Source organism: Lotus japonicus, chromosome 1, assembly GCF_012489685.1.
Source record: "Lotus japonicus ecotype B-129 chromosome 1, LjGifu_v1.2".
Lineage (NCBI taxonomy): Eukaryota > Viridiplantae > Streptophyta > Magnoliopsida > Fabales > Fabaceae > Lotus > Lotus japonicus.
Window position 1 is genome coordinate 135,705,268 of NC_080041.1, and position 22,751 is coordinate 135,728,018.

At 35.4% G+C, this 22,751-nt stretch overlaps 4 protein-coding genes, 1 long non-coding RNA gene and 1 pseudogene across 6 annotated transcripts; 4 read left to right on the plus strand and 2 right to left on the minus strand.

Moving 5' to 3' along the window:
• Nucleotides 1-39: 39 nt before the first annotated feature.
• LOC130731309 (chitin biosynthesis protein CHS5-like) lies at nt 40-1,963 on the minus strand. Its single transcript, XM_057583552.1, has 4 exons — nt 1,763-1,963; nt 1,595-1,689; nt 258-1,503; nt 40-178 (listed from the first exon to the last, which is right to left on the minus strand). Exons 1-4 carry the CDS (start codon nt 1,835-1,837, stop codon nt 98-100), a joined length of 1,497 nt encoding a protein of 498 aa, XP_057439535.1. The 5' UTR covers nt 1,838-1,963; the 3' UTR covers nt 40-97.
• A 780-nt stretch (nt 1,964-2,743) lies between these two features.
• LOC130727150 (uncharacterized) lies at nt 2,744-4,210 on the plus strand (annotated as a pseudogene).
• Nucleotides 4,211-4,696: 486 nt separating this feature from the next.
• LOC130731312 (uncharacterized) lies at nt 4,697-8,913 on the minus strand. The gene is made up of 3 exons (XM_057583556.1): nt 8,546-8,913; nt 6,277-8,178; nt 4,697-5,573 (listed from the first exon to the last, which is right to left on the minus strand). The coding sequence occupies exons 2-3, from the start codon at nt 7,867-7,869 to the stop codon at nt 5,187-5,189; spliced, it is 1,980 nt and encodes a 659-aa protein (XP_057439539.1). The 5' UTR covers nt 7,870-8,178; nt 8,546-8,913; the 3' UTR covers nt 4,697-5,186.
• Nucleotides 8,914-10,469: 1,556 nt separating this feature from the next.
• LOC130731313 (uncharacterized) lies at nt 10,470-12,047 on the plus strand. Of its 2 annotated transcripts, XR_009016631.1 has the most exons (4): nt 10,470-10,795; nt 11,098-11,208; nt 11,319-11,618; nt 11,700-12,047. It is a non-coding gene; the product is annotated as an uncharacterized LOC130731313 (long non-coding RNA). The 2 variants fall into 2 exon arrangements; XR_009016630.1 differs by having other exon boundaries at nt 10,478-10,795; nt 11,319-12,047.
• A 4,443-nt stretch (nt 12,048-16,490) lies between these two features.
• Nucleotides 16,491-17,765, plus strand: LOC130727166 (zinc finger CCCH domain-containing protein 44-like). The gene is made up of 4 exons (XM_057578376.1): nt 16,491-16,672; nt 16,778-16,857; nt 17,420-17,607; nt 17,721-17,765. The coding sequence occupies exons 1-4, from the start codon at nt 16,560-16,562 to the stop codon at nt 17,763-17,765; spliced, it is 426 nt and encodes a 141-aa protein (XP_057434359.1). The 5' UTR covers nt 16,491-16,559.
• A 593-nt stretch (nt 17,766-18,358) lies between these two features.
• On the plus strand, nt 18,359-21,675 carry LOC130732753 (uncharacterized protein At5g08430-like). The gene is made up of 5 exons (XM_057584745.1): nt 18,359-19,570; nt 19,651-19,751; nt 19,923-19,982; nt 20,180-20,230; nt 20,692-21,675. Exons 1-5 carry the CDS (start codon nt 18,361-18,363, stop codon nt 20,890-20,892), a joined length of 1,623 nt encoding a protein of 540 aa, XP_057440728.1. The 5' UTR covers nt 18,359-18,360; the 3' UTR covers nt 20,893-21,675.
• The last annotated feature ends 1,076 nt before the right edge of the window (nt 21,676-22,751 follow it).

Here is a 22,751-nt window from a genome sequence, read left to right on the forward strand (position 1 = left end):
TTTACATGTACTCGCAATATGCATCAAATGGTCAAATAACACTAAGAAAGGAAAATAAGGCCTTGTCAATAATCATGCTCAATCTCTCTCCTCCATTTTAGTTTTCAGCAACACTAGCTTCGAACGCCCGATCTAGTCTGGTCTTCACTCTTGGAGAACTCCATTTTAGTTTCGCATCCTGCAACACAAGCAATTATTATCTAATTTGTACACCCTCATTCAGCCACTATCTAAATAATGAAATTCACTTCACTTACCTTTCCACTGTTGTTGGATTTCGAATTCTTGCTCTGCCCTGTATGACTCCAGTAACTCCCCACAGTTCCTATGATAGGTGTATCGTCCGGACTCGGACTTCTAGTCCTTCTTGAAGATGCAGATACTGAGAACTTTTTTATCTCCTCAACTGTCAATGCTCCCAGAATTGGCCTATCCTCACGACTCCAAGGTGAACCTCTTCCTCCATTTGGTGTCTGTTCTCCCACAGAATTTGTACTATTCATGGAAACCGGTGTAGTTTCCGAATCAGCCAACCAGTTTGAAAGGCTGGTGTCTACCCCAACTTCTTTCTTCTTGTCATTGATCTTCCTCTGCCTTGCATTGCGGTTTGACAGCTTCAAATTTGGCTCTGGGGTAGTGGGTATGTCAACATCCTGCACTACCGAATTGATGTTTTCTTTATCGTCATTTGGAGGCTGTAGCACTGTTGCTTTGATCACACTTCCTTGAGCAAGATTCTCAATTGGATTCAGCACTGAAGAGTCATCTAGAATCCTTCCTTGAGTTTCTTCATTTGTGATAGGAACTGAAACATCTGCTGGAATTATACTGTTGACTTCATTCTCTGCTTTTTCAGTTGATGAAAATCGTCTTATAGAATCAGTGGATAGAGAAAACAGAGATTCTGAAGACTCTTCTTGAGCCTGTTCTTCCATATTAACATCCTCATATCCATCATCAGAGCAATCTTGATATCGATAATTGGAGACATGGTGATTCGACCCTGTTGCTTTCCCTTTGTCCTCATTGTTTTCCTCCAACTTGTTGATTAGTTCTTCAGCAGAAGATTTCACCTTTCTCATGATTGGTTGCTCATCTAGCAGCATGGTGTTCTCTTCCTCTGCTTCCTTCTCTGATGGCTTTCCCTGAGAATCATTTCCAAGTGGATTCATTACTGACCCAGATGCTTCATGTGCCTCTTTTATGGTGTGGATGACACGAGGGAGTTGCATTGGACTATCAACTTCAATCTCCATATTTGTGGCAGCTGAAACTTGTTTTCTAGATTCAAAGGACAGTGAAAAGAGTGACCCTGAAGATTCTTCTTGAGCCAATCCTTTACTAAACTCATCATCCCCTTCATCACTATCCTTCTTCTCCTCACTTGATGCTTTTTCATGCTCCTCCTTTGTTCCTTGACTTCCTTCAATGTTCTTTGCTAGTTCCTTGGTAGATGTAATTTCAGCTTCAGCACCTTTAATTGATTGCTCTTCAATTGCTATTCTGAATTGAATTGTAGAGAATAAATGAACATGGGAAATTTAATTTAACGTTTAAGGTTCCAATCAAAATCATAATGGAATGGATAGCTTACTTTGATTCAGCTATGTAGTCAATGGCTTCTTCAACATCAGTCTTTTGCTTTGTGAGCTGAATAGCAGGTTCAAGAGCTCCTTCTGCAACATGGGTCTGTAACAAAATTCAGCTTTGATTGAGAAAGAGAGAGATGATGTGAAATGTGAATCAAAGCAAGTGAGCTTACTTGGTGTGTATTTGCAGAACGGGAATGCTTTCGGCGGCGTTTGGAAGCAGCAAAACAAGGTAGAAAGCACTTCATGATTAGCCAAAGCTAGTTTGCATAAAGTGGCTTTTTCTGCTTATAAAGAGAAAATGATGAGTGTTTGAGAACTCATGAGAATGAATGAATGAATGAATGAAACTGAAAAATGAGAAAATAGAGGATATGAGAAGAACTAAACAAAACGGTCAAGAAATGTATCAGAATCTCAGCTTTTGAAATTTGACCGTTGAGGCTTCCAGTTCCAGGTCACGGTTGGGCCCATCCCATGCATGGGCTTCATTTAAGGTAACACATAAAAGTTACAGTTTGCCAGTTGACTGGAATTAATATTTCCTTTTCAAAATTTGAAAAGTAGAAAAAGTATTAAATGTTCTTTTTATTAAATATTATAAAATAATATTTTTAAATTTTATATTGATTGAAATAATAAAATAACTTTTAAATATTTGTTCTTGTAAGTCACTTTATTACTACTCCTTACTCCATCTGTCCTTAATTATAATTTATTTATGAGTCATATTTTCTGAGTTTTTTTTTTCCAAAATATAAGTCATTTTAATATTTATGCAACATTAATTTTTTTTTACCATTTTTACCCTTATAGTATTAAAAGATTTTTTCTACTTTCCAAAATTTTTCTTTATTTCCAAAGGGACCACCATTTATATCTACATCAAAAACTTTCAAAATTTCATTTTTTATTGGTGAGGGAAATTTCATTTTTTTTATTGGTGGAGGGAGGTTTAAGAGATATTGAAACATTAATATGGAAAGAGAATAGAGATGAAAAATAATGAAATTGAAAATCTTTTGAATGGGGGGTGATTTAGGAAAAAATAGATAGTTACTAACTAATTTTAACTACTTTTCGTAATTCTAGAGAATTAGGTAAAAATGACTTATAATAGGGAACGGAATGAGTATTATTTTTGTCTTTGACGGATGTCGTCATCCGTTCGGAAAATATTTGTATGTCTCTCACAACAAATGTCTTACCCCAAATACGAAATTGTGATCAAATAATCTTTAAAGGGTCTAACTTGCTTATCACTTCAACAAAACATTTAATACTTACATTCAAATTTATTGTCATGTTTAATATTTTTGACGTCATGAGTGACCAAGACAGCATTTACCTTGATTGTGAATCCTCAAATACTTACCAGTTACCACGATTAACTCTCTTTTTTCCCATTGGGCTTCCTAGTTTAGGAACAATTTCTCCTTAGATTCCCCTCTTCTCTGTTAAGTCATTTTGTAAAACTAAGATAAAATGATTAGGAGATAACTTGTTCAGTCTTTCTGGTGTTTGTGATATCATTCTTCAATAGGTCCTGACTATCATCTTTAGGCGGTACGCTACTTAATGGGGTTCCAACAGAGTACACATGCAAGTTATTCAATGAGGCCCGCCATGCTGCCTTTGGAAAAATAAATTGATATTTAACTAGTGGACATGAAAATTGCTTACATTTGCTCTTTTATGTACATGAACTTGAATCTTTGTGATCAAAGCCTAAACTCTTCTCATTTATCCCATTTACCCTGTGTGTTTTACATTCTTTGATTTTGTCATGACCTGACTTGTGCTGATGCCTCAAGAAAGTGGTAACCAGCCGAGGTCTGATATTGATGAATATGTGTGGTCCAATCACAAGCTATGGGTCCCCAGGTCTCTTCTTAGTATGCATGTGAGGCTGGGAGACAAAGCATGTGAAATGAAAGTGGTTGAATTTGAAGAATTCATGCAACTTGTTGATGGGATTAGGAGTAATTTCCCAAGCCTTAATAGCATTTGGCTCTCCACAGAGATGCAGGTACTTCAGCTTTGTGGATTGTCAGCTTTCTTATTTCTCCTTCTTGTTATAATCATAGTACTACGTGTGGATTTGGATTACCGACAAACAGGGAAATCTTTCATTCACGTAGTCAAACATTTTTAGTCGTCTGATCTTGATTGGACGGTTCATATTTAAGTTGTAAGTTGTAACAAAGAACTTGGAATAGTAACTCATAATGTGAGTCATATGAAATCAAACGACTTAAAATACTTGAATGCAGAACGCTATTAAACACATAATCCAAATCCGCTACGTGTCTAACATTATCAAAGATTTGATTTGATTTGATTCCGGAAGTAATTGACAGAACACAAAAATATTCTCATTGGAACTTTCACTATACAAAGGTAAGGAGACAAGATAAGGCTAATGTGTCAATGGCTGAGTATGAAGCCAGCCTAGGAAGGGAGACCAGCACTAATTATCACTGGTCAATTTCCTGATAGCTTCCTGACTTTTTTGTTGTAGCATTGGGTTCAAGTTGGTGCTTCCTTATAGATGGAATGAGAAATATTGGGAAAAAGTAATGAGTGACTATTTGAGTGTAAACAAGGGCAGGTTTTGGTAGGGTATCTATCTCTCTGTATTAGGTTATTTATCAACAAACATGTTGTCTAGCCTATATGATAATTAACAGACAATAGATTTTTTGTATTTTTGCAAAACAATATAAATTCTTTGTACATATAACCATTGAACATGCCAATAAGAGTGCACTGCGATCAGGAATTTAATTTAAGTGATAGAAGAATCAATACACATGGAACTTGTTGTTATCCAGTTTTTTTGAAGAAATGCTAACAAAATACTCTTCAATACATGTTTCATTATATCAGGTTAAATTGACTTCTCACTAGATAAAAAAACGGTCCTCATTAGATAAGAATGAAATTTACATGATTTACTAATGTCATAAGAATTTCAAGCATTAAAAAGTGTATTATTAGCACATTTCTTCTGATTGGATTTTCAGATGAATGAGTATGTGTATGCTGCAACCAATTGACATCTTCAAAGCTCAGACCATCCATTAGAACTCAGAAAGCAGAACATATCTGGTAATATACGGTAATTCAATAAGCAGATACGATGTTTGGACAAACTTTACTAAGGCAATTAAGTCCTTTGAAAAGAGCATACAAAATCTTGATGAAAGAAAAGTTAAGACTACAGAGAATATCACTCATGAAAATGTAAAATCGATGGTCATCGACACAGGTGTAGATACAGATATTGGCATCCAATGAAAATTAGAATGAAGCCTAGCAATTGAAGGAGCAATAGACTCTTGCCTCTTCAAATTCACTTCACATGACAATACAACAATTTAAGCTTCCTTGGAGGAACAGGGGAGAAAAATAAAGGCAACTTTTTTCATGACTAACACAATTGGTTGCCCAAGAAATTTCTAGTAGATTTTTAGAGAAACCCTCCAATGTTGAAATGTATAGTCAGCTGTGGCTGTGCAACAAGAAAGACTCTCTCTCTCTGGTAACAATTGCCAAAGCTGCAATTTTACCCAGAGATACCAAATCATGATATTACTATTGTTCTTCAACCTCCTCTGTCACTTGATGTACTCCATCTCCACTTTTAGCTGCTGTCTGCTTCTTAAGTTTCTTACTTCTAGCTTTCTTTGCCTTCATTCGCCGTTTCTTCTCATTGGCGTCCACCCATTTGTAGTCTGCAGGTATGTTGAACGGATCAACTTCATCCTTATATCTGTGACTATCAGAGTCACTGGACTGCCCCCCTCGATTTCCTTTCATCCATGAAATCCATGATGTAGATCCCTCTGATTCCTTGGATTTGGCATCCTGGAAATGGGCAGGGCTGGAAAGTGGAGTTGAAAACTCCTCTGCTGGCTGAAGCTCCTCAAATTTCGTAAAAGTGACAATCACCCGGATAGTAGGGACTATTGGGATAGCAACCTAAGTAGCACCAGAGATTATTATCATTAAAAACAGAAGCCTTTATGAAGACCAAACATGGATGCTGATTGCTGAACATCCCACAAAAAAAAGGGACGTGGCACATAGACAAGCAGAAAATCAGGCACATTATTGCTGCACCAGCACTAAGTTTGATTTCTTTAGATTTTTTATTAACGAGACTGAAATTGACCAAGGTATAAATAATCCATGATAAGGTCTAAGTGTGATGATTCATGATCATCAGAAAATTTCTGCCAAGTGTCAACTAAAAAGAACTCTCATAAAGCAAAATACAACTAGAGAAACCTGGAGAGGGGAAAAATGAAAACTGGACAGCAAATCCTGCTTTTGCACATTAAACAGTCTAGTATCATTTCACAGTAGCTTTACTTAGTTTAAGATATCATAACAGTAAAGAAGTATCATGTGATGATTGTCAGTTATTCGAGACACTTGCGATATAAGCACGCACAAATGTCAGTACAAGAATGACCATAAGAAACATGGACTGACCCGTGGCTGTTAGACAGAATCTCATCGAAGTTGTGAAACCTTAACTTAGAAAATTCAAATATTCATCCAGTATATTTATACTATTAAATAAAATCTTAGCTCACTTTCAGTTTAAAAAAGCAGATACAGGGTGCAGAGCAGTATTGCATAAACAGTTAACAGCTTAAGGTTATGGCATTTGGATTACCTTGACAGGAAAAGTTCCATAAGGAAGCTTAGTTGTCAAAAGCTCCCTGAGTCTTCTAATAGCCTTAACCTTATTTGCTAAGATGTCAAGTAGCGGCAGAAGCTCATTGGTTTCCAAAGGGAAGTCATGCGTCAACCACAAGACAGGTCTTAAGCCCTTTTTATACTCGCTCTCATTCTTAGGCTCACTGACCGCTCCTTTCTTCTTCTTTTTACTGTTTTTATCTTTTCCCTTTTTAGAGTCTCCACTATCCTCCTTCAGAAACTCAGATGCTAACTTTTGCTGATCACCTGATCTCTGGTTGCTACTTTCTGGGCCAAACTTTGAAACTTTCTTCAAAGATTTGGAATCCTCAGGGTCATCACTACCGCTCTTCAAACTTTTCTTGTTCCAACCAAACCAGCTCTTCTTCTCTTTAACCGCACCATTGGCTTCCGAATTTTCATTAGAAGTTGATGAGACATTTTCTTGACCATCATGGGCACCATGTTCGTCATCTTCACATGTACCATCAGAATTCCCCGTACGCAGTGCAGAATCTAACTGCAGTCTTTCCTCAGCAGTCAGTACATCATCATACTCATCATTGTGTTCCCCATTTACCATACTTTCTCCATCCTCCACAGCAAAAAGCTCTTCATCTGTCATAGCACCTGGAACCCGCCTTGACTTAACACTCACCATTACATTAAGCATGTCATAAACTTTTGCCTTCCAATTCCCAACTATCTCAGTCTTCTCCTGGCGCCTCCAATTTAAATGGGGAATCAGCTCCGCTTGAGTAACATCAATACCTGGTCTGTACATGTTTGTCTGAGACATCAAAGAAACTTCATGAGCAACTTCAGCTTCTGTTGGTTGTGTACCGGCTCCTTCCAAAGCATTTGTGATTTCCTTCTCTTTATGAGAAAGAGCAATCAAAGAACCAGGTGCCAGTGTTAAATTACTGTCCTCTGAAGTATAGCCCTCTCCAAGGAACAAAAAGGTTTGGTCCGATCTTTGGATCCGTAAGCCATCAAAACCAGCAAGGGTCATGTCAGCACGGAGATTAGAACCTCGCTTCCATATTCGGTAAGTATCTGAAGGAGCTATCCGCCCAATAAAAGGAATTACAGAGCTCTCAAAATGAAAAGTTATCTCCATATAAAAATCACGAATACGAGATGCTGAAGCAACAATGCGGGGAAGCCTACGACACCATTTAGCCCAAGCCAGAGGTTGATAGTGCCGTGCAATAATCATCGCAATAGCTTCCTCTCTAGTACACACAGCTTCTTGGAGAGCACTCCACCCGTTCTCATTCTGCAAACTCCAATCCGCACCAGCAGCCATTAAAACCTCAGCAGAGACAGGATCCCTGAGCCTCACTGCAAGGTGAAGAGGGGTCTCCCTACCAGGAACATCACGGCGATCAATAACAGCAGATACCTCATCCGCTCTAACTTCAGCAGCAAGAGACTCAGCTTCCGTGTTTACCTCACCAGCCTTAGCCAGCCGCGGAAGCCCGGAAACAATGCGGCGCAGGACAGCATGGTCACGCCTGGCAACTGCCAAGTGAGCAGGACTGTGTGCATATTTAGTTAAGTCCTCCATTGATCGACCTCCTACCTCTCTCTTAGGCTAGTACCATTTGGCAGGTCAATCTCAAGTTAGTTAAAAACCAGAAATCGCACAGGCTTCGCTCATACCTTCGCGGTTCAAACACTTCAAATCAATTTTCTATGGTCCCAGTAAAGAGGAAAGAGCTCCAAAAATGAGTAATCTGGGTTTATCTGTAGTTCAAATTTAAACTCTCCCCTGCCAGCCACACAATGAAGTTTGAAGTATGAACCTCCACCCACTATTAAACTGCCAGAGATTACTTCAACTGGCAACTGTTTCTTGCTCCAAACTCATTCAAATCTGCAAAAAAAGCAAGCATGCCCCTGAACCACAAAACCAAGATTTGCACATAGATTTCTAATACCCACTACGCAGTTGCTATAAAAAACATCTCCAATTGTAAAATCTGAGCTAATAGAGAAATTGAAAACTCTTTCTGAACTTGAATTCAAAAATCATAAAATCAATTGATGAACTGTGACACATAGAAACCAATCAGAACATGAAAATTTGAGAGGGAAAATCAAGAGGGAATGGATTGGGTAAAGTAAATGCGTAACACAGTACTACGATGGAAGGAAATGAAATGAAATGAAATGAAATGAAATGAAGATCCGTGACAATTAGTGTAGTTTCCGAAACAAGAATCCAAGAAAGTGGTTGGTACCTGCTGAGAAAGAAAGAAACAACGCCATTGATTGCTTGCAGAGAAAGCTCTCTCTCTAGAGATTGTGGTCTGTGCTGATTAGGGTTCGTTGATTGTTGAATTTTCCGTCGAAAATCGAAGTTCTGCTGCAACTGAACACCAGAGAGAGAGAGAGAAAGAAAAGAGAGAGAAGGAAAAAGAAAGAGGAAAAGTGATCGGACGGTGGGAATTGAATGGGGAAGATGAGATCTAAGGGTTGAAGGTTGTGGGCATGGACCATTAATTGGTGATAGATGACATTGACAACACAGCTCAAAAGGAAAACAAACAGGAATCGGTTTTGACTCGGTTAGCAACTCGGGATGAGTATGAGTATTTCTATTTCCTACTTCCTAGGGCAGGCTGTGATGTGTCTGGTTAGTTGGTTGGTTGGTGGTTAAGACTTAAGACTAGTAGTAGTTCTTGTGTGTGGTCAAAATAAATTATATTAAGTTCAAATATAATAATCAAGCCTTGAGGAGAAAGTGACAAGCATGGAAATTGGAATGGAATTCTTATTCTCATTCTCATTCTCATTCTTGGAAAATCAAAATTTAGTTATGTTCAAGCTATAGGCTTTTGTATACATCATCGTATATATCTCTATTTGCCAACTACTTCAAAACCATATTAATTAATTATCTTTCTATATTGACCAAAAAAAATATCTTTCTATAAGTGTGATTGACTTGTCCTCTAATACCCCTTCAATTTGGATTGTGGATATCACATATAGATGATACAGGTTCTAATACCCCTAAATAACCACTATAAACTGTTGAAATGTATAAAGTGAAGTGATTTGTCCAAGTTAGGGCGTTGAAAATAGATCAAATTTGGTTGGATCTTCTTTTAAAATACTACATGACAATCTATCTTTAGATTCACTTGTAAGATGAAGGGTTACAAATAAGGTAAATAATGGATTTAATATCACAATATAGGAAATTGTGAAATAGTGACACCCATGTAACAAATAAAAATCGATTGAAGTTTCTATATTAAGCTCGCAAGAGCTCTATATTCATCCTGTAATGATATGATTAGAAAACAATAAACTCTTAAGATACATAATATATTGTTTCATAAAAAAAAATACATAATATATTGTAAGATTAATGGTGGAATATAATAGACATCATTGTAAGGATCGTATAGTTATTAGCTTTTAATATAACTCAAATTTTCAAATATTTTTTATCTACAGGGAATATAGGACCATGTATATTTGTTTCACTTAACTAGCTAGAGAGATTTTAAATTCGAATCCTCATATGCAACTGAGTTAAGTACAAGTTTGGAATTTGTACTGTGAAAGATATTTGTGTTCTAAATTAAAAGTATGTCTTAATTAGATCTTGGAGATGACTCCATTAAACAAATGAATGCAATGAATGAAAGTGAAAATTAAAGATAAAAATTTCATAACTGCAGTAACACCCTTTAAACACGATAACAGCATCAATCGAGTATGGAAGTTATGAATTATGATCATTACATGCAGTAACATGGAAGCATGGCTCACTCCTAATTACTGGCTTCACAAGGGTCTATCATGAACCATAATGTATGCGTATGTCGAAATATTGTTGCGCGCAATAAAACGGATTTGGATCTCTCCAGCTGCTGGAGGGTCCAGCAGTGTATATCACACTTAAAAAAATTTAGTGTTTAAATTATTTTTTTCACCTCAACACATCTCAACCATTAATTATTTTGATCTATGACTATAAATGAACCATAGAGGCTGGAGAGGATTTTGGGCTGGAGAGGATCCCAATCAGTGGCGGACCCACGTAGAGCTGAGGGGGTTCAGTTGAACCCCCTGAAAAATAAAAAATTCCTACTTACCTCCCTATAATGATTTTTTTTGAACCCCCTGAAATTTAAATATTGCACCCAGACCCCACGCTCACTCGGTCACTCTTTTCTCTCTCTCTCACGCACTCATTCTCTGGTTCACCTCACCTCACTCACGATTCACAAACGCACCACCACCAATCCACCACAGGACCACCGGCCGCCACCACGGCACCACCAGGCCCCAGCCACCCAGACCCCACTCACTCGGTCACTCCTTTCTCTCTCTCTCACGCACTCATTCTCTGGTTCACATTCACGAACGCATCACAACCAATCCACCACAGGACCACGACCACCGGCCGCACAACGCACCACCACGGCACCACCGGCACCGACACCGTCCATCTCTGCTGCTGTTGAAGCCTGAAGGTTAGTTAGGTTTCAAAATTGAAAACCCTAAAATTAAAAACCCCCAAATTGAAATGTGAAGGGAAATTGAAAACCCCAACTGCTACTGTTTTGCTTTGCTTTCCCTTTTGCTGAATTTAGTTTGTGTATAAGAAATTGTACTGAAATGAGATTGGATTTTACATGAGAGTGACATATTCCATCAATTTTACTCCTAATTGGTTTGAGATTGGAATGTGAAGGGAAGGGAAATGGTTTGATTTTTAATTTAGCAATTGCTGATGTAGTTAGGTTTGATTTAGTCATTTAGTAATTGGTGCTAGGTTCATTTTGTCCCTGATGAACGAGGCTAGCTTATTTCTGCTTCAGAAGATGGTTTGATCTGCACATTTGATACCACGGGAGATATCAATGATGATGATCATCTAGAGTCAGTAAGTCCAGGACTTCAAATTGAATTGCAATCTGTGAAAGTTTCAACACAAACATTGTTAACTATGGCTTTGTAGTTATGTGATTTGTGATGTTTATTGTGAAATCATAGTTGGAAAGATGGCAAGCTTCAATAGAAGACTACGAAATCTTGCAAAAAGAGACACCAGATGATGAGGAAGTTAACCGGGCATTGTTGGAAGCCAGAGCACAGCTCAAGAAATAGTATGGTTAAGACTAACATTGGAAGTTCATTTCCCCTAATTACTTCTCTTTTTTGTTTCTTTTAGTTACTTTTTATTTTACTTCCGTAGCTATGCAAATTAATGGTGAAATTGATATTACTGATCCTATCTGTTGCTAGGATGCTTATATATGCAGAGCTCAAGCTTCACATTTTAAAAAATAGAAGGTTTCTTTGTGTCTTTTGTATTTTGAACTGCTGTTTTTTTGGCATGCAAAATCTGTAAATTTCTTGTTTACAAAATTGTAGGTGATTAATGTGGGAACTTCCATTGCCAAGGTAGGGCTTTTTGGAGAGAGTTATCAGAAGCTTTGGTGTTTAACGCATATTGAAACCTTGGGGTACAGTTTATTTCGGTTATCTGTTTAGTTCAGGTTACAAAGGTATATGAAAGTCTTTTCCCTTTCGCTGTGTTTGGAATCCTTAAAATCATCTTGGAATTGGAATGAATTCTCGTATGAATCTGGTTTTAAATTGTCATGGTTTAAGACTTTAATTCATTTACCAATCATTGTGTTTGTAAATTGTAATATCTCATAATTTGTTACTTTTAATGGATTTGTAAATCATTTTCATTCAACTGAAGTCTTTTCATTTTTTAAGCTTTCCCAACATAGGATTTGTGCATTTCGTGTATTTCTCTATCCAGTTCTTCAACAGTTCAGTATTTTTATTGATGTGTTCATTTCAAAATTTTGAACCCCCTGACCCGGGGTCCTGGATCCGCCACTGATCCCAATCCCAATAAAACTTGAAGTAATCAGTACTGGCATGTTCCACTCTCCTTTATTTAGGACAGGTATAAAAATATGGGATTGTCTGAACCTCAAGTAAATATGGGGAAAATAACTATTAGGAAACATATTGTAATATTTCATAATTTTTTTAATATGAACAAATTTAGGATTCAATAACTCAATTCTTCAGTTTGCTATGTTTGTGATATTCAGCTGGGGATATCCATATTCCTTTACAATCATTCTAGTCTAAAGTGGTTTAATTGTATTTTAACACGTGTCATGAGCTAAATTTTATAAAACACATGTTAAAATATTATTTGTGTCTTTTAAGATAAAGTCATTTTCCCTCATTTTTTATTTAAAATATGCTAAAAAGTGACTTCTCTATGTAAAGTTTATAAAATATTAATTAATCTAATAGATAAAAAAACCTTTTTAAGCAAGATAATGACTTGAAAGCGTCAATGAAGTTTGACATCCTATATTTAGTAAAAGAAAAGTTATTTTCATTGTTGTCTGTATGATTCACAAAGAAATATTTTAAAAGAAAAAAACGTCGATATCTTCCAGTATAGTTAATTAATAAGTTATACAAAGTGGTGACAAGAAATAGTTGAAATAAAATGCTTAAGCTTAAAATGTACTATTATATTCAATACTCTTGCATTCTGCTTACACATTTTCAATGAATCAAGCATTATCATAAAGTGAACATGTAAAAAAATAGGGGAGCGATAAGTTTTTTTTTTCCAACGAAACGATAAGTTTTGGAGGCAATAAAGTCCAAACATATAAATGTGGCCCATTTTTTGGATGGGTTGATGCACATTGGGTTAAGTTAAATTATTGGACCCTTATAATATTTTTGGCAAAAATGGGTAAGAAATGGGGGAGAGAGATTATAGAAAAATTATAGACCAACGAAGTAATACATGTTCCCTTGATTTTCATAACTTCTCGAGTTAGAATTTTGGTTGAGTGTTTACAAGTCATAAACATTGACCAAAAAAACATTTACAGGTCAAGTAGGACTCGTCCCGTGGGCACACGAGCAATCACACCCATAAAAAATTTCTAACATTGACTTAAACCTCTAGTGGTTGAGTCGAGTCTGCCTCCCCACTTTGGACATGCAGAGGCAATAAAAGTAAAGTCTGAATAACTTCTTTCACCAACAAACCCAATTTACACATGCAGTTGAAATTGAAGTGTGAAAATGATGTTGTTTTTATTACAAATTTTCATTTTAGCTCTGAAAAAATCATTTTCTTAAATTAAGTTTTCAACACAAGAATGAGAGTTTGATGAGAATGAAACGCACCGTTTCCAACCCATCAACCCCCATTGTTTATTTTCAACCCATAGAATTTCTCTAACAGACGGATGAGTCAGAGCCTGCCTCCTCCACACTGGGCCACATGTAATAAAACTCAAGTCTTAATAATTTTCCTTCAAAAAAAAATTCAATTTTCTCATGCGGCTAAAATTGAAGTGTGAAAATAGCGTTGTTTATATTATTAATTATAAATTTTCTTTTTATATCTATGAAAAAATCATTTTCTTAAATTATGTTCTCAACAAATGAATGAGAGTTTGATGAGAATGAAACGCACCGTTTTCAACCCACCGACCCCCATTATTTATTTGCAACCCATCGACTCTCGCTCTTTCTTTCTCGCTCTCTACATGCCTCTCCCCTCCCTTCATTCGCTCTCCCTCGTTCTTTCCGAAAAACAGCTCTGATCTCATCTTCTCTCACTCCTTCATTCTTCTTTTTTTATTCACCAAATCTATACCGATCTCATAATAAACTGCATCGATCTTGAAGGAAAACATGGTCGTTAAGTGAAAGGGTGTTGGGATAATTTTTCAGAATTAGGGTTCATACCCTGAGGAAAAATTAATCCATTGAGTTTTTTTCACTTGATTTCATTCAGGTATGCTCACATCCTACGGGTTTTATAGATCGATGCTCTAGTGTATGATAGAGTTGAGTAAATTTATTTTTAGGGTTTCGAGCACATACTTAGGGATTTCATGATTGTGCATGGCTCGTATCGCATTAGATCATCATTTCTAACAGTTTGAAATTGATTGTTGGTGCTCAGATTTTTCCGGTCTAGTTTGATTGAGAATCTTGGAGTCAATCTTGTTGATTGATTCATCATAACTGTGAGTGGTTTTTGTTCTTTATGATATGTTTAATTAATTTCGGGGGAACTTGATTTTATACATATAAATATCATTCTTGAGTTTTTTTTCAAAGATGTGAATCCTATTTAATTAATTTTGAGCAAGTCTGGAATTTGATGTGAGCAAGAAATTTACAACCGTTGAATTTGGAATAATGTGAAATTGTGAATTTTGCTTGGAAATAGTTTGATGAGTATTGAAAGATTGACTTTGATTATGGATTTGAAAGACGATTTTGAGGATCATGTTAGAGCCTTATAGTAGTTGTGTGTGAGATGAAACCACTAGTTCAAGGAGAGGATTACAAATGAGATGTAGTTTTCCTCAATGACATAATATCAATATAATGTGAGAGAGGGAATGAATCTTTTTTAGATAGAGTTTCTCTTTTCAAGTCATTCGATTATTATTGTTGGTAGCTTTCTTTTGGTTGATGTCCCAATTGATGTTTCTTTATTGGTTGATTATTCTTTTAACTATATGGAGTCTTCAATGGATTTATAATGAGAATGTTGTAACTGTTATTTCATACTTTATTTCAATAGTTTGCACTTTATGACTCAATTTCAAAATTGAACATTTTTCTTGAATTCTAGTGGAAGTAAGATCTCATTTGATAGATTTTATTATATTGAAAAGATTGAAAATGCAAAAGAGACACAACCAACTTCCTTTTTCATAAGATTTAGGGGACGTGTTAACTTTTGGAAAATTATTTTACGAAAAACAGGCTTGTCAGACTATGATGATAATCAGTGCTCAGCTATGACTTATCATCATTCATTTTAAAATGTTTAAAATAAAATAAGTTCCACCAATATTTTTTTCATTTGAAAGTTATTTGGACAAAATATTTATTATTTAATAATTATATCCAAAAATAAAAAAGGAGTAAAGTACACTCACCCCCCTTAAGGTTTGTTAGAATTACACTCCACCCCATTCTTATCTAAAATCTACATCCCACCCCATTTTATATAGAGGCAAATTTAGTGACGAAAAATATTTTTCATTAATAATTAGTTATTATTTAAATTGTTAATCAATAATTTCAAAAAAAAAAATCAATATAATCCAATAAATTTAAAAATGAAAACATCACAATCCTCCTCATTCTCTCAATCGCGTTTTTCCTCCGTAAATTCATAATGCAAATTATGCAATAGCACACCTGCCCGATTTACAAACCATATCTCGAACATAGTGAAACATGCTTGTGTTTTCATATTTGGTAATAATTCAATTTTAATCAAAATAATCTCTTTATACCTCCAATTTTCAAAATTGGGTTGTAGGCCAAAAAAGCAACACAAATGGGTGAAGAAAATAGAGAAACAAAATTATGAAAATATGAAGTGGATCTGAGGTTATTAGAGCCCAACGAGGCGGTGGAGCATCGTTTTTAACAAAATCCAACAATATCTAAGACCAACAGAGCGTTCGCTCACAACTTCAAGGGGTGAAATTCACAAGAAGTAGTTGAACAAGTGGCTTTAGGGATGTGCGATTCACGTTCTGGGGTTCAGGTTGCAACAAAACTTTGAGGCATGGAGGTGCCATGGGGTTTCACATTGTGGGACAGTGGAGCCGTGTTAAAGGGAGTAAAGGCTTGGTGGTGGCCGTTTGTGGTGAGAAATATGATTTGGAGATAGATGAGACGTGGACTTAACAGACAGAGTGAATGGTTTTTTTAAATTTAATTCAGTAAAATTATTTTCATAAATTAATGTATGATAGTGTATATGCATTAAATTTATTTAAATTTTTACTAATTAGTAATTAGTTTTTAGTAGTGAGGAATTTGTTTTCGTCACTAAAATTTGCCTTTATAAAAAATGGGGTGGAGTGTAGATTTTTAAAAAGAATGGGGTGGAGTGTCATTCTTGCAAATCTTGAGGGGGTGAGTGTATTTTAAAAGTTATAAACGAGTCATTTACAACAAAATTTGATTTGATTGATTTGATTTTTTTGTCAAAAATAGTGAAATCTCCAGAGATTAGACTAAAACCCTTTGACCTGAGTCTATTTCGTTTCCCAATTTGATGATCAAAGATATTTTTCCTTGAGGTTCACGCAATAAGTATAAATTGGCAGAGAATCCTAATCATAATTATTATTGTGATCTTTTTCCTTCAATTCAGGTGAAAGAAACTCATTGTGGCCGGTCACAATCACAATGGCTAACAACACAGGAAACGACGCCAAGGGAAAATTTCCCGAAAAAGAAGAGATTGAGGACGTGTGTTTTGTCTGCAAGGATGGTGGTAAACTCATTGTGTGTGATTACGAGTAAGTCTTCTTTCCTTTTCCCAGTAAAATTATAATCTCTTAATCTCTAGTTTGAATGAAATCAATATCAAATATGCTTGTTTGTTTGTTTGTTTGTTTTTTCAGGAACTGTGGAAAAGTTTATCACCCTGATTGTCTTAATAAGGAGGATTCTTTTTTTGACAATGTGGACTACTGGGTTTGTGGTAAGTGTTGGATTTTTTGATAATATGTTACTTGTCAGCTGCATGAAATGTATCACTTGAATCCTGGTTTTTTGGCTTGTACCATTAGTATTGAAGTCTTAATGTTCCAAACCCGTGTCTCATTCTCTGTCCCGCCAATAAAATTTTAACCTGTCAAATGAAAATCACTGCAGTTACATGTTTCTTACTGCTTTGGTCATGAGCTTTTTTTTATAGATATGACGATATTTTATTGGTGGGACAGGAAATTGAGACACCATTTGGAGACTGAAGATATTGATCCATGTCATTAGCTGTTTTATGATAATATTCTTTTCTACATTAAGTATGAAATATGAAAATTCAGCCCCATATGCGAGATCAAGTTATAAGAATACAAAAGTAACATGTTTATCATGCAATGTGAACTCATATTTTTGCTCTATCATATGAGGGGATGATGTGTTTTCTACACTTATGGTCTCCCACTGAAAATTTTGAAACTTATGAGTATGTATGTATTATCTTCTGGGGAGTGATGAACTATCTTGAGATGCTTATGCTGCTTTCTATGTGTTTTCAGACAGGCATTATTGTTGCGACTGCAAAAAAACCCCAGAGTTTTATTGCCTTGGCTGTCCAAAATCCATGTGCAGAAAGTGTTTTGGTGATTCGGATTTCCTTATTCTTAAAGGGATAAAAGGGCTGTGCTTCTATTGTTTCCAGCAGGTTGAGATTATACTATTTAATTTGGAATATGACGCATACGGGGTAAGTGTGTGATAACTTGGATATGTAGAATATTTACTTAATTTACTTTGGATGATGTTGATTTCAGAATTGCTTTACTACTTGTTGTACCTTTGCTTCACTTACTTTAACAGGGAATATTACAACAAAGAAAATATAGTGCATGTTTGGAAAGCTAAAATCAGTCAGTTCTTATGAGTAGCTTTTGCGTGTCAAAATTGATTATGGGGAAGAAGAAACCGATCAAAAAATGCTAATAGCAGTGTCACACTATCACTATCGACTAATAGATTGGTTAAAAAAAAGAGTAACAAAAAAATTACAAGCAATTATGGTGAAAAGACAGAAAGTTGGGTGACATTATCATTTATAGTTTTTCTCTATTTTGTAGAAGCTAAAATTTATTCAATTTCTAGATGTAAAAATTATGTAAAACAATGGCATTTTGGATTGTAGATGTTGAAAACATAGACTGCTTGGTGCTTGGTGCTTGTTGCCAAAAGAAAAGAAGTGGCTAATCAGGCCCTGATGCTATGCTACACATGTATATTGAACTAATCTTGATGTGACAAAATTGAAAAGTCCATTTGGTTGGAAAAACTAAACTGATATAATCAGATTGGTAGTGGTAGTAGCAGTAGTACGAGTCACAATATACCTTTGCTGCTTAGCTCTTTTTTTTTTTCCTTCATATTGGACTTATTTTTAAAGATAGATGATCTCTACATTGACCATGGAAATGAACTTGTTTGTTTTATGCAGAACAAAATAAGCATGGATGACAAAGAAACATATGAATATTTTTTCAAGGCATACTGGGAAGGTGTGAGGGTTAAAGAAGGCTTCAAGAATGGTGTTAACTCTTCTGCACTGCCCAATTGTAGCAAGAGCAGAAGCTCTCTTTGCAGTGAAGGTGAAGAAGAAAAACAAAATGACTCAAGGCCATCTGATAGTAATGGGGATCACACCAGTAAGAATACCCCCACCAAACGGAAGAGGCACAACTATGGAAAGAGCAAAAGTTTTGTGCTTGGTAGAAATTGTAGTGAAGGTGAAGAAGAAACACAAAATGAATCAGGGTCATCAGATAGTGATGGAGATCACTCCCGTAAGAATAAGCCCACCAAACGGAGGTACAATTCTAGAAAGAGAAAAAGTTTTTTGCTTAGTGAAGGTGAAGAAGAAAGACAAAATGAATCAAGGTCATCGGATAGTGATGGAGATCACTCCGGTAAGAATAAGTCCACCAAACGGAGGTACAATTCAAGAAAGAAAAAAAGTTTTCTGCCTAATAGAAATTGCAGTGAAGGTGAAGAAGAAAAACAAAATGACTTGAGGTCATCAGATAGTAATGGAGGTAAGAATAAGCCGGCCAAGCAGAAGAGGAACAATGTAGTGGAGTTCGTGGGATGGGGATCAAAACCACTCGTTAGCTTCCTTGAATCAATAGGAAAATTTGAAACAGAACGAATGGCGATATGGGATGTAAAAAAAATCATATTGGACTACATTAAGGAGAAAAATCTTGTGCACCCCGGAAACGGTAGTAAATTCCTCCCTGATGAAATATTGTTTCCAATATTTGGAAAGAAAGTTATGGCTAAAAGTCAGGTATCTTCTACACTAGAGAAGCACATTGTGGAGAAAGTGGACGATTCGGCTAGGAATACAAAGGATGATCAAAATGGAAACTGTTCTAAGGACAAAAATCATCGTGCCCAGACAGTGTCCTCAGGAAGCAAATTGTCAGGCTTGATTGGAAAATCCCTATTAAAGAAGGGGGATATATATATTAAATATAGCTGCTTTGCAGCAATTATTGCCAAGAACATAAAACTTGTCTACCTGAAACAGAGTTTGGTGATGAAGTTTTCCGAACAGCCTGAAAGTTTCAAGGGTAAGGTTGTTGGAACCTTCGTCAGAGCAAAAGTGAATTCCAATGATCATAAGCCAATGAAGTCATACAATCTTGTGCGAGTTATAGGTAAGAAATTACAGACTATGAATCTTAATGTAGCTGTATGAATCTTTAGTAAATGATCATTTATATTGTTTAACTTTTAGGTGTTGTACATGATGAAGTGCATAACGGAATTCTCTTGCAAGTTTCCTTCATACCTGAAGCCATTTCCATTTCTGAGCTCTCTGATGAAGACTTCACAGAGGTACATGTAAATGACTTGCAGTTAAACCCTGGAATCAGCTATGAGGATGTTTGAAAGAAACTATCTTTCTAATGCCTAAATTGGAATTTATATGATTATTAAGTTAAAGTGAATTCTATTATCTCTTTCATTCTCCTAGAATACATATTAATTGTGTTGTTTACCTTACAGAAAGAATGCGAGGATTTGAAGCAAAAAGTGGAAGACAGCAAGCTTCAAAAGTTGACTGTTGTAAGTTGTAACTTCTGATGAGAAACTGTCTGAAATAGGAATAGAAAATCAGTGAAAATTACTGTAATCTGAAATCAATTTCTCCTACACGCTCCTGTAGCATTAGTCATGGAAATGTGAATTTCTTAAACAGATTAACTTATTTGTATCTAATGAAAAATCTTAACTGCTTTATTTCCCCCCATTGGTGCTGGCAGAAGGAGCTTCAAGAAAAGGCTGAAATTCTTCATGAGGATATAACAAAGCATGTAAGCATCATTGACTCTATGCTAGTTAACATCTATCTTTTTTCTTCTCTCTACTGTTAAAAATATTCAGACTTGTGAAGTAGCATAGATATATTTTCTTGACTCTAGCAAACGAATACTCAGATTCTTTACACCAAATACAATAATAACCCAGGTTTTCAATAGAAAAATCATAATAGTATTTACATATTATTCTATTTACATTTAGTCTGTAAGGGAAATGCCAAAAGTCACGATGCAGAACACAGGAAGCGAAAGTTAACCCCGCTACCTCCATGATTTCCGTCAAATAACATTGTTAATCTGTCACATAAAAACTTCTTGCATCTCTTGTTGCCTTTTTCCTTCATAATATAAATAGCAGTGTTGAATCTGTAATTATTTTGGTTTTCATATTAGTGACATTTAAATTTTGGAAATCTATCTTATTTTTCTGACCTTCCTCACTATGTTTCTGCTAGCGGATTGCAACACGCCTAGTCCATCTGCAAAATCAAATTGACCGTGCAAATCTCACAGGACGAGGAAGAGACAAGATGAAATTGATAGATGAAAGGGAAAATCTTAAAAAACCATGTACACAAGAAAAACTGTTGAAGAGTGTGCCATCAGTTTCCCCTGAGCTTATTGAAGCAAAATACATTGAGTCTGATGAAGATTAGCTTGAAAGATGGACAGGACCTAGCTATGACTCTTCTTGCTGTTGTCAGTTTTTTCAGTTAGACTTAAACAAGTGGTGATGAATCTGTATTCTGTACTTTGTTGTGATTTTAGTTTATAATTTTGGGAGCTTTAGACAAGTTTAAAACAAAATTATGGTTGGAGCTCAACCATGAAACTTATTATATTCACAATTCATGACTTTTTTGCTTGGCAAAATTATTCAAGAGGCCCATGGTTTTACTTTTTTTAAGGCTTAAATATGTTGGAGGTCCCTCTTAAATAGGGGTCCTTTGGTTAAGGCCCCTATAAAATTTTTTGGGTGGAATAAGCCCCTAATGTGAAAATAATATATAGTGATAAGCCCCTGCCGTGAGGTTACGTTTAATTTCTGATGATTCTGCAAACGGCACTGACATGGATTATATTTTGTGAAAATTATTCAATTAAAGAGGGTGTCACGTAAGTAAATGAGGGTTGAAAAAAATAAAAATAAAAATAAAATAAAAACCCAAGTAAAAAACCTAAGTACGTTTGGAGATTTTATTTTTTTATTCTTTTCAACCCTAATTTACTTACGTGGCACCCTCATAATTTCACAAAATATAATCCAAGTCAGCGCCGTATGCAGAATCCTCATAAACTAAACGGAACCTCACGGCAGGGGCTTATCACTATATATTATTTTCATATTAGGGGCTTATTCCACCCAAAATTTTTTGTAGGGACCTTAACCAAAGGACCCCTATTTTAGAGGGACCTCCAACATATTTAAGCCTTTTAACTTTCATTAAAGTAACTCTACTTCCTAGAAGTTTCCCTTAACCTTTCATAGAAAAAGATTACCATACACATATCTAATTAGAAGGGACATAAAACATAAAGGGATTCTTTGAGATAAAAAAAGTTTAAATATTTTATAATAGCATATAACGATGTCATCTATTAGTATATTGTCTCAAATAAGGGTTTGGTTAATATGTTTTTTGGCAGATAAAAGTAGTTTTCATTAAAATGGTGCAATCTATTAGTAGTATATTGAACATGGAAGAGAAGACTTTTTAGTTTTTTCCTAGCTTTTGCTCAGATATGTTTTTTCGATATAGTGTCTATTTTTTATCATTGAGGCTTGTAAGTTGTTTTTTGCTTTCTGTTTCCTTGGGTGGCTAAGCGCTCATTCTTCATAAAAAAAATGGCATTATATTCTCTGACTTCGGGTGAAAGGAAAATATAAATATTAGATAGAATAAGATGAAATAAATTTAATCATTTTTAAAAAATTTATGAAATTCAAACAATGCATAATTGAAAGCAATTTCAATTTTTCTAAGCTTCCACCACATTCTCAGTATCAATTAAGTCCAAATAGTGTGCTTTTAATCAGGTGTTTATCCTGGATAATGTGATTGCTTTTGAGTTTTGCACTTGTGGTCTAAGTTCAATGTTTTGGGAATTGGGATAGTGATATGCATACAATTTCAGGTTCACTAATTAATTATAATCTTAGAAGGCGTAATCATCAAAGTAAAGAGGAGGATCTTTTTGCAAATCAAAGTCAGACTCTGTTATGATAATTTGACCTGTGTGGTAGTAAAGGAGATACGGAGAGAGATTGGTCTAAGAAATCTTGCAGTGGTGTAAGTGTTGTTCAATTCATGCAGCATTCCGATGTGTAAAACCACTTCCTTTCATTTTCATTAGTTTGACATGCCGACACACTCTTACACGTGAGTAGAATTTTACATAGGGTGACATTGAATAAATTTTGATTATAAATAATGTTATTATGATGATTCTTTTATATTTATAAAAATAATTTTCCTAAGGGTTAAGTATGTTTTTTTTTTCACTTTAACTATAT